This window comes from Populus trichocarpa, chromosome 4 (assembly GCF_000002775.5).
Source record: "Populus trichocarpa isolate Nisqually-1 chromosome 4, P.trichocarpa_v4.1, whole genome shotgun sequence".
NCBI classification, from domain to species: Eukaryota; Viridiplantae; Streptophyta; class Magnoliopsida; order Malpighiales; family Salicaceae; genus Populus; species Populus trichocarpa.
In genome coordinates this window covers 4379800-4392290 of record NC_037288.2, presented here as the reverse complement: position 1 = coordinate 4392290, position 12491 = coordinate 4379800, and the positions used below count along the sequence as shown (strand labels likewise).

General features: G+C 32.0%; 1 protein-coding gene across 1 annotated transcript; it reads left to right on the top strand.

Moving 5' to 3' along the window:
* The first annotated feature begins 1647 nt into the window (after nt 1-1647).
* LOC7476351 (GDSL esterase/lipase At5g45920) lies at nt 1648-6531 on the top strand. Its single transcript, XM_002305051.4, has 5 exons — nt 1648-1961; nt 2094-2318; nt 4694-4761; nt 4910-5074; nt 6138-6531. Exons 1-5 carry the CDS (start codon nt 1863-1865, stop codon nt 6298-6300), a joined length of 720 nt encoding a protein of 239 aa, XP_002305087.1. The 5' UTR covers nt 1648-1862; the 3' UTR covers nt 6301-6531.
* The last annotated feature ends 5960 nt before the right edge of the window (nt 6532-12491 follow it).

Genomic DNA, 12491 nt, shown 5'->3' with positions numbered 1-12491 from the left:
TTAATATGAATGTTTTCTAATTGTTATATTCCTAGATTGTAATGATATTTTTATTGTTTTTTTTTATATAGTTATATACCTATATGGAATATTGTTGATGCAAGATGGGAACTTCAACTCCATAGACCCTTACATACAGCAGCTTATTATTTGAATCCTCATTATCATTATAATCCCAATTTTAAGGTTAATGCCAACATTAAAATTGGATTATATCAATGCTTAGAAAGGATGGTGCCTAATGCAAGTGAAAGGTGCAAAATTGACTTATAACTTGAATCATTCAAGGATGCAAAAGGGTTGTTTGGCATTGACGCTGCCAAGACAGCAAGAGATAAAAAAAACTCCAGCTCAATGGTGGGATTCTTATGGGGATAAATGTCCAGAATTACAAAGGTTTGCAATCCGAGTTCTAAGTTTGACTTGTACTTCATCTGGATGTGAGCGTAATTGGAGTGCATTTGAAATGGTGAGTTTTTTTTTGTTTTTTTATTTTAAATGTTGAAATATTTGATAAAAATCTTATAAATTTGAATTGTTTATTTAGGTTCATACAAAACGAAGAAATCGTTTGCACCAGAAAAAAATGAATGACTTGGTATTTGTAATGTGCAATCTAAAATTGAATGATAACCAAGTCAAAAAGCAAGCTGATGATTTTGGTGTAGAAGATGATCTTTCATCTGATGATGATTGGATAACCGAGGGAGAAAAACATTCAAACTTTGATTTGCTTGGTGCTATTGACAGTGCAACACGAAGACAAAATGGTAATGAAGATGAAAGTGATGAAGAAGGAATTCCTAATGATGCTGAAATGGAGAGTCATGGTACTGAAGATGATTTGGAGATTCAAATTGATGATATTGGTGTTGGTACTAGTAGTAGCACTAATGTTCATAATATTGGTGTTGGTACTAGTAGTGACACTAATAATCCTCTTGATGAATGCCTGAGGAATAATGAGGAAGATGAAGGCAATGAAGTTGGTTTTAGTTTACATGACACACCAGCAGATTGTTTGTTTTAAGTTTGTTAATTATTAGCTAATGAAAAGTTATTTAAATTATGTATGAATTTTTATTTGAACCATGTATTTTAAGATGCTTGAACTATGTATGAATTTTTATTTGAAGCATGAATTTTTTTTAATGTATTTTAAAATTCCTTACGATTTTACAATTTTACGATCCGAGTTTGTTTTGTATTTTTCATGCTGTGTTAAAATCGCGATTTTAATAACTTTGGGTGAGAGAGCCAAAAGCAAGAAAACAAGTTAAAGGAAGTAATGAAGAGAAGGCAAAACATTTATATTGGGTGGTTGAGTTAGTAAATAAAGTTATTGTTTGTTTTTTTTGTTTTAAAAACATTTTAAAAAAATTTAAAAGTTTTTTATTTTTTTTCTTTAAATTAATATTGTTTTAGTGTTTTTAGATCATTTTGATACGCTAATATCAAAAATAATTTTTAAAAACTAAAAAAAAAATATTATTTTGATATATTTTTAAATAAAAAATATTTTAAAAAATAATAATAATTATATTTTTAAATAAACTAAAAGAATGCCAAGAGGGAAATTTTTTTATATAATATCCAGTTGGATTCCTTTTATTTATTAATATTAATGGTCACGATTCACAAGGTGTAGATTTTGTTATACTAAGTCTTGTTTGGAGTTTAACAACCTAGTTAGGTGCGTATAAGCTATTCAAGATACCATCTATATAGTAAAAGAAGGCAAAACGAAAGTTCAGAATTTTGTTTCTTGATTGCTTGTTCAAGTAGTGTTTTTGAGGCATAACCAAACATCACTTTGAAGAAACAGTGTATCCTGCATCTATATACAGATTTGTTAAAGATCGATGAGACCAAAGATTTATCTTTTTGGCGACTCTATCACTGAAGTTTCCTTTGGTGATGGTGGTTGGGCTGCCTCTCTCAGCAACCATTTCTCTCGCACGGTAGTAACTCCCTTCTCTCTTTCATACTTTGCCAAATTTTCTTATTACAAGCTGCTAATTAAGGAGCTCTGAAAACATTTCTTGTCTTTATGTTTCTTAATTGTGTATTTGGTTCTTGAGTTTAATTTTCAGGTTGATGTTGTGCTGAAAGGGCATAGTGGGTACAATACCAGGTGGGCTCTTAAGGTGGCAGAGAGGATATTTCCGCCGGTGGGAAGTGGTGGTGCACCGACTTTGGCTGTTACTGTGTTTTTTGGTGCAAACGATGCTTGCCTTTCCGATAGATACGCTGCCTTTCAACACGTGCCTCTCCATGAATACAAGCAGAACCTTCACTCTCTCATCTCATTTTTCAAGGTATATACATTATTCTCAATTTTTTTTTTATGTTATCTATATGTAAATTATTATAGTAATTGATCGTTTTTATTGGGTCATGGTCTGGATACTGCTAGTTGAAAGGTTAATTTAATAGAATTAAAAAATTATATATTTTTTCTAGATTAGTTTTAAAAACGCAATGCTCATCCTTTCATTTTCCATGTGGACATATGTAGTCCACTCATGCCCTTGTAATGCAGAAATTAAATTAATGCTTTATTTCTCCAAACTTACTGTCACCTATTATTATTATTATTATTATCACGTTCGATATTAAAATATTGTAATAATAGTTGTTTCTTAAACTATTATTTATTTAAAAATATATTAAAATAAGTTTTTTATATTTTTTAAAATTAATACATACTTTCTAAAATATATAAAAAAATAATTTAAAATAAAAAAATTAAATTTTTTCAAGATATATTTATATAGAACAAAAAAAAACAGTAGTGTGTGGCCAAGAAGTCTTCTCCTGAGACTTTCTAAGTTTGAATTTTAAGGATATTTTTTAGTGCCTCGGACAGGATACATTTTTACTATCATTTATATAAGAGATTTAAGTTGTGTTTGGAATGTGGTTTTTTTTATATATTTTTTTTATGTTTTTAGATTATTTTAATGTGTTAATTTTAAAAATAATTTTTTAAAAATAAAAAAATATCATTTTAATATATTTCTAATCAAAAATTATTTTCACCTACTACGATCTTAACCAAGCTACACTAAAAAAAAAAAATTAAAAATAATACACTTTATCTCATTCACACACAAAACCATGACTTTCTCTGTCTTTTCTAGATTAAAAATCTGTACGTAGCCACATATCAGCCATGAAAATTAGATGGTGTTAGGTAGGTTTTGCATATAATTCTCTTACATCTTAATTAGGAAATTGATAGGTCACACACACACACACACACAAAACAATGACTTTCTCTGTTAGGTAGCTTGATGTCATATTAAGGACCGTACATGAAGTTGATGAAACTTATTAATTCAACGATGAAATATTAGGGTTGAAGTTGGGCAATAGAGTATTTATTAAATGTTATTTAGCTATTTGGAAGTGTAATAAAAATGATTTTTTTATTTAAAATAATATTTCTCTTAAATAAAAAAATTTAATAGAAAGATGATGATAAAACTTGCTGTGGTGTGGTGGGTGAGCCCAGGGTGTCGCTGTTATTGTTGGCCATTGTGCTATTATGACTACCTATAATATATATTATGCGAAAAATAATAATGGCTCAGCGTAACATGCAAAAGTGTGCTTGGAGTGGGTACGCGTGTAGCCAATGCCTGCCTTTCTTAACTCTTTTATTTATTTATTTAACATCTAGTTGATAAGCTGTTGGTTTATTTTATTTTATTTTTTGCTCGTCATGATTCTTAATGAGTATATGGTCATTGATTGGATTCTAGTGGATTTCGTCATCACAAGTTTTATTGGGCTTTTCGTTGTCTTCTTCTCTTGTTTGTATAGTATAGTATTTTTTAAAATTATTTTTATTTAAGAATATATTAAAATTATTTTTTTTAATTTTTTTAATTTAAATATTAATATATTAAAATTATAAAAAAACATTATAAAAATATTCATTTAATATTTTTTTAAAATATTAATTAATTATAAAAAAAACATTATAAAAATATTTTTTTAATATTTTTTTAAAATATTAATTAATTATAAAAAAAACATTATAAAAATATTAATTAATTCAAGACAAAAAGAATTTAAAAATTTTTAAAAACATTTTTTAAATGCATGAGGAATCACGTAAACAAGTTTTTCACCAAATAGCAAATAACATGTATTTTAGGCTTCTATTCTTGGAAGATTTCTTTTTACCTTGAAAGTATCTATCTAGACCACTTGTATATATGGAGACTGGTGAAGGCATTTTACAAAGGTTAAAATGATTAAGAATTTAAGATGCTCCACTTTAATAGAGAGATGATCCTCTCGAATTAGAGGTTAATGGACACAAAATCACTTGTGATTTGGACCACCCCAACCATTTTTCTCGTTCGGAAGTGTTGTTAGATCCCAATTTGCATATAGATTATAAACAAAAGATCATGCTAATGATAGATCCCAATCAATATATATATATATATATATATATATATATATATATATATATATATATATATATTAGTAAGCTACTGCATCACACTCGGTTAATTTTTTGAAAGAACCTGCTATATGATCGACGAATGCTTAATTTGTTATAGAATAAATGTTTTTATATCAAGTAGTTTGGATTCGTACCCATCAAACCTCTACCAATACATTTTAAATGATTTGAAGTTAAAGCTAACATCTTTATGTTTATGTTTAATATCAGAAGCGTTGGGCAGAGACTGTTATTCTCCTCGTCACTCCTCCTCCAATTGACGAAGATGCACGCCTCCGGTAGGAATACGGATGCCCTTCACAGCTTTATGCATGTCTTATGTATAATTATTATGCTTATGTCATTGCTATTAGCTAGAATAGATGTCAAAGCATATTCTTACAGCCTTACAGGGTTTATGCTCAGACATGCATTAAAATTTTGCAGACATCCATACATGGAGAACCCATCAGGTCTACCTGAGAGGACAAATGAAGCTGCTGGTGCTTATGCTCAGACATGCATTTCTGTTGCCAAAGAATGTGGATGCCCAGTGGTAGATCTCTGGACCAAAATACAAGAGTTTCCTGACTGGAAGGAAGCTTGTCTATGGTATTTTAGATTTTATCTTTCTTGTCTATATACAATACATAGTTTGCTGCAGGGGGTGAACATGATGGATGTTTCAATATCATGTATTTTCTAAATAACTGATAACTGATCCTCTATTGCTAATAAATTCATTTAACGAATTCTTTGAATTTCTTCCAAAATAACACAGTACAAAAAGTAGCACAGCTTAGAGAATTTACGACTCTTTTAAATTCTAAAACTGGCTGACATATTTTACCGTAAAAAACGGAGAAGAGAGTAGAGATTAAAGAAGAAGGAAAAAAAGAAAAGAGGCTATGAAGACATTATCATTACTGTTGGAAAGATATTAACGGTACAAATCCATCAATATGAAAAAAAGTCACAAACTGTGATCGGAGTAGATCATATGAGCCATCCAAATATGTTGAGGTTTATTTGCTTTCAGACAGCTCGTGTAGCATATTCCGTTCATGATTGATGACTTTTTTTGATGTTGTTAGATTTATTTCGATGAGATTTTTTCAACAATACCGGTAATGTCGTCACCAGAGTCTTAGTGTATTTCCAAGATTTTATGATTTTTTTTATTTTTTTTTCCTCTTTTCACAAACTATAAGGAGAAAAGAGAAAAGAAAAAAAAAAAAAAACCAGAGGCATACTATGTACCTCTTTCAATGAAGAATACTCTGTACGTCTTGAAACACTGAAATATGCGCTTGTTTGCTCGTCATGTTTTTTTCTATATCAATGTTACCCTAAAGTGTTCAGAGACATGTATAATTCTTTGTAAATCCTATCATCTATTATTGCAAAGATGTTAATGAACTATTTGGGAATCTGAGTAATCGCTTTCTTGGTTCAAATATGTAAAATATCTGGTTCTTGTATGAGGTTTTTTCTGGTATTTAAGATTGGCATCCATTTCTGTGATTTTCCACTACCGTGGATTGAATAAATTAAACTAAATTTTGCTCTATCAATGTCTGACCTGTGAAGATCATTTTCCTGAAAAAAGCAAGAATTTTTGGTTGTCCTAAAATGCAGGTTAGGTAACTCTGATCAATACTTGTTTGAATTGCAGTGATGGCTTGCATCTTACTCAGACTGGCAACAGGATTGTGTTCGAGGAAGTGGTCAAGATACTGGAGGAGCAGGGCTTAAGTCCAGGAAAATTGCCAGCTGAGGCCCCACTTTTCGCCGACATTGACCCTAAGGATCCACTCAAAGCATTTGAGGGTTATTAATGTATTGTTTATAAGTTGTACTATTCAAAGGTTGGTATCATTTTGAGAAAAGCACAATTTCAAACATTCAGAATGGTGACTGACTCTCTGAATTCCAGTGAATGTAGCTCGTTATGTCATAATATTCATGTTTGTTGTTATGTTCTTCTAGATCATGAAAGCCAAGGATCATATCGCATCTCTATCTCACTCTATTATTGAATAATTTATAGTGCTCCTTATTTTGTTAAACTTTGAAATATCTTTGGAAAATCCTCTTTGATATAGAGAATGATTCTTGAGATTGTAGCCATTACACCCAAAATATTTTTCTTTCTGAGGAGTAACACTCTTATGATTATAGGTTGAATAATACTAAGAGTCAGTTTACAGTCGAGGGAGTAAAGTGAGGTTCTCTTTAGTGTTTTTGAATTTCTTTCCTCTAACATGGCTCCCTTTTTCTTTTTCTTTCATCTTTTCTGTCATATTTTTTTGGGTCATTTGGCCATATGTCTACAATTTGAGCTTCTGTAGACAGCTTTGATTAGATCATTAGTTGAATGAGGCTTGGCTGAAGTGGTCCAACTAAGAACTTTAGAAAGCAGTGCAGGATTTGAAACATTAGGAGCACTATTTGATCATGTCATTTGTCCTGTATTCTGATCTTCAGACACTTGAGCACTTGGATAGTTTGAAGAGGATTAACAATGATATGTATGCACGGTGTATTACTTTTTACAGAAATTCTCGTTCAGTTCACAGCACAAATCTAGTTTGCGAAATAGAATGGTTGATGCTTTGAGTAGTCATACAGATTTTCTAGTTACCTGGAGTATATTGAAATTGTAGGGTTCAATGTCCTGAAAGAATTATATGCTCTTGATGAAGATTTTCAGGAGACTTGGGACAAGTTCTGATTAAAGCAGCGAACAGGGGACTGCCACATTCATGATGGTTACTCAAGAAAAAGTAACCTACGCTATGTTCCATGATCATCCCTTAGAGAGAAATTGATTCGTGACCTATATGGTGGCAGACTAGCTCGGAGTATAAGCAGAGATAAGAATATTTTAACTGTTGCAGACATATCTATTGGCTACAGCTAAAGCAGGACGCTATAAAATTTGCACAGTTCTATTCTGTCAAGACAGTTAAGGAAAAGTCCCAAAATACTGCTCTATAAATGCCGTCGTCCACTCCTGTCCCAATTTACTGGTCTATACATGCCGTTTTCTATTCCTGAGCACATTTATAAGGATTTGTCTATGTTTTTTGTGTTCGACATTTCTCCAACTCAACGAGTAATGAGTTTAATTTGTTTCTGTTGTGGTTTACAAGAGTTGAGAATAATTAGTAAGCTTGACTTATTGGTTAATCAATTATATATATATGTGTGTGTGTGTGTGTGTGTGTTGGGGGGAGGGGGGGGCAACATATAATAGTAATGATGGAGATTATAAGATAAGAGTATGCCTATAATATTTTCTATATAGGTACATTCTATAATATGCCCCCTCAAGCTAAGGATGGAAGGTCAACCCGAAGCTTGAAACGAAAAGTAGTAAACGGAGCAGTAGGAAGTGGCTTAATAAAGACATCTGCAAGTTGATCATGAGAGGAAATAAAACGAATATGAATCTCCTTCTTTGCAACACTATCTCGGAAAAAATGATAGTGAACCTCAACATGTTTTGCGCGAGCAAGAAAAACAGGATTTACAGACAAATAAGTGGCACCAAGGTTATCACACTAAATGATAGGAGCAGAAACAAATGGAATCTGAAGATCTGTTAAAAAATACTAAAGCCAGATAACCTCAGCAGTGTCATCGGCTAATGCTTTGTACTCAGTTTCAGTAGAAGAGCGAGCAACTATACGTTGCTTACTTGATTTCCACGAAATCAGCGTCTGACCAAAAAACACAAGATAACCACCCGTAGATTTTCTATCATCAACACTACCTGCCTAATTTGCATCGTGTAAAGCCATGTAAGGAAAAGGAAGAACTACGAGTAATATAGAGGCCATGTGTTGTCGTACCTTTAAGATAACACTAGATGCGTTTAACGGCAGCCCAATGAGAATATGTAGGAGCATACATAAACTAACAGACTCTGTTGACAGCAAAACAAACATCTGGTCTCGTAAAAGTGAGATATTGAAGAGCACCCATAATTTGACGAAAGCGTGTAGCATCAGAAAATAAAGGATCTTGTAGTATGGTAGCTTTGAATGTCGAGATAGGAGTATCAATAGGTTTGCAAGATAACATACCAGCCCGAGTGAGGATGTCAAGTGTATATTTATGCTATCGGAGCATAAGACCCATACTAGTAGGCATATTCTTAATACCTAAAAAATAATGAACAGTACCCAAGTCGCGAAGCTTAAATTCTAAGTTCAGTAGCTGTATGAGGTGTTGAAGCAGAAGAGAGTTGCTACCCGTAAGCAGAATATCATCAACATAGACTAGAAGATAACAAATATCAGCACCAACAGAGAAAATAAATAATGAGGTATCCACCGTAGAGGCACGAAAATCAATAGATAGCATAAAGTGATTCAGATGAGTGTACTAAGTCCGCGAAGCCTGTTTTAAACCATATAGAGACTTATGCAATCAACACACATGAGAGGGGAGAGCAGAGTCAACAAAACCTGGACGTTGTTTCATGCAGACCTCCTCATCAAGAACACCATTGAGAAAGGCATTATGAATATCAAGTTGATGAATTTTCCAATCACACGAAACGACAATGGTAAAGACTAATCTGACGGTCGCCTGTTTGATAACAGGACTAAAGGTTTTAGAGTAATCAATACCTTCCTGCTGAGTGAAACCTCTAGCAATTAGACGCGCCTTATACCTCTCAATGCTGCCATTAAATCGGCGTTTAATCATGGACACCCACTGATTACCAATAACATTCATCGAAGGGTAAAATGACACTAAGGTCGAAGTTATGTTGGCACGTAAGGCCTAAATTTTCTCACGCATAGCACTATGCCACGCCTCATACCTGTTAGCATCATTAAAAAGAAGTGGCTCATGAGTAGAAAGAGAAACTACCCGATTGAAGGAGGTAGCAGAGGCGGTGGGAATTGTCGTGGACAATGTTGTCTTGGGCTGTTTAGGACGGAGAACTATGGGATGTTGGTGAGCAGCTGGCATGGAGAAGAAGAACTTGTACCAAGCAGACACCCAAAAGTACGTAGAAAATTAAAATCAGGAGTACGACGAAACAAACACTCAAACAAAGATTTATTTTAGAGAACAAGAGTAGGCATGCGATTAATAAGATATACCGATAATTCAAAAATCATAGTCCAAAATCGCAATGGTGCACTATATTGGCCTAAAAGGGTTAGGCCAGTTTCGACAATATGTCGATGACAATGCTCAACGGTGCCATTTTGTTCATGATTATGAGGACAGATTAACCGATGATGAATACCAATGGTCTGAAAGAATTTATTTAACTTACAATATCCACCTCCCCAATCCATTTTGGAAAAGCAGAGAGAAGGTCGGCTACAAGGGGGAGAGGGAGAGAAGAGTTCTGACATTTAAAGGCTCTGATACCAAGTTGAGAATAATTAGGAGGCTTGACCTATTGGTTAGCCAATATTTTCTATATATATGTGTAATGCAATATACAATAGTAATGGTGGAGATTACAACATAAGAATATACCTATAATATTTCCTATATAGGTACATTCTATAATAACAAGTATTCTGAACATTTAAAAGGACACACTTCCTAACTTATAAGAAAATGCAGATGCATAAAGAATAGCCAAACTATTTTTTAAAGAGGTTGTGAGGTTAACCGGTGATTATCTCATTTCTGGTCCCGATATGTTAAAAAATAATCTGTTAATACTTTGCAAACACTGATCGCTAACCAAATAAATATAACTGCAGAAAATTTAAACGAACAAGTTATTTGGTTACAAAAGAAAAAACTTTTGAAGAACTTTTTAAAAGATAAAAAATAATGTGGAAGCCAAACCTAGAATAGACAACTTTCATTAGTTTAGGATATTATAAGAGTATTTTTTACTATAAATCATTTGTATTTATACTACCTTACTTGTCAAAACAAATACTTTGTTTTGTCTTCTACTGCAATAGCTTGTTAGAACACCTAATAATCTTCAAAATGTTGTCATCCTAATTGGAACTTTCAATTGTTAACACTTAAAACAACCTACTAAGTTAACAAGTTTCCTTTCTATAGTACATAATTGATTTAATACTATGTCAATTTTATATTTTAGATCTTGACTCTTATTAGAAAATTTATTTCATAGATTGAAACAATTCATTTTTGCATGTCATACAATTTCACATTGCTGATAAGTAGGAAAAAACTTACTTTTCAACTTACTTTTTTAGACTTTGTTTGACTCGTCTTTAGGTATAATAGTCTCTTCTAGTTTACATTTTACATAGTAATTCTTTTGAAAGAGGAGGCTACCAACATGTTGTTGATTGAATTTCCATGCTTATGTATTTTAAATCTGGATGATCAATGTTGACTCTTTGAGTTTCCAATAGTCCATCAAGTTTCTATGTTGCTGATTGTTTCTTTGTCTGTTTGCACACTATAAACTCTTTCTCAAGTGCTTTAAGCACAATGGAAGATCTAGATATCTCTATTTCTGACAGTTTTAGAGCCTCAACCAGATTGTTCTTCTCGTTCTTAATAGTTTTCAGCTTGTTGAACAACTACTTGTTCAATTTCTTGACTTTCATAACTTCTTCACACAAGTCATTATAAGCTTTATGCGAGTTTGATTCATGATCGACAATAATAGAAGTAATATCTAAATAACTAGAATAACTAATAGTTTGATTTATATCAGATATTTGTTAAAAAATTTGTATTTTTCAGAATCACTAAATGTATTGACAGTTTTGTACATGTCAGTAAGTCCATCAACAAGACAAAAAAGAGCTACAAAAGCAAATTCATTATCAGATAATGAATTAGAATTTTTCAAAATCAGATTCATTGCTTAATGTAACATTAAGGGCTTTTCCTTTATTTCTTTTGAAATTGAGACATTCATATCTGAAGTGACCATATCCTGAGCATTTAAAACACTTAACTCTTTCCTTAGATTCAATTTGACATCTACTTCTATTTCTTGACTCATTTCTTTCGGCAAAATCTTTATTTACTTTTTTTTATCTTTACCATTGTTCTTTTTCTTAAACATGAATTTTCTGAATTTCCTAGCAATAAGAGCAATAACTTCACTTTAAAATCATCATAAAAAAATAACCATGTTTTTTCTTAACAGATTTAAGTGTAATGAAGTTACCTTTCTTTTGATTAGGGGATGTAGGTTCATAAATTTATAAGGAACTTATCAATTCTTCAACACGTATAGTGTTCAAATCCTAACTTTCTTTTATGGTTGTTACCTTTAGCCGAAATATTTCAAGCAGGAATCTTAGATTTTTTTTTCTTACAATTCATGAATCTATTTTTTCTCTTAGACTGAACCTAGAATCTATAATATTGTTAATTTTTGTATAAACTCATTAAAATATTCATCTTCCAACATTTTTATCTCCTCAAATCTTGAGGTTAAGATTTGTAATTTTAGATTTTTCATCATCCAGGTTCCATTATGAGTAATTTCAAGAATATCCTAAACTTCCTTGGCTATTTTGCATATAGAGATTTTTATAAATTCATCAAGAAACACTATATTCATGCCTTTATAAAATAATTATTATATTATATTTTTAATTAAAAAAATATTTTTATAAAAATAAAATTCTTTTGTACCTAAAAACTAAAATTAACCTTAGATAAAAAAAAACATATAGAATATAAAGAACAACCATATTAATGTATCTATATAGGAAATATTATAGGCATACTATATAAGAAATATTGTAGTCATACTCTTGTGTTGTAACCTCCACCATTACTATTGTATATTGCCCCACACATATATATATATAGAAAAGAATGGCTAACCAATAGGTTAAGCCTCCCAATTATTCTCAACTTGGTATCAGAGCTTTCTACCGTCAGAACTCTTTTCTCCCTCTCCCACCTGCAGCCGACCTCCTCTCTCCCTCTCCTAAATGGACTCAGATGCTGCTGCTGCCTTCTCCCCCCACCAAACCAGCGGTGCAGCCCAATCGACCAGCCATTCAGAAGCTGCTGCCACTGGTTCCTTCTCCCA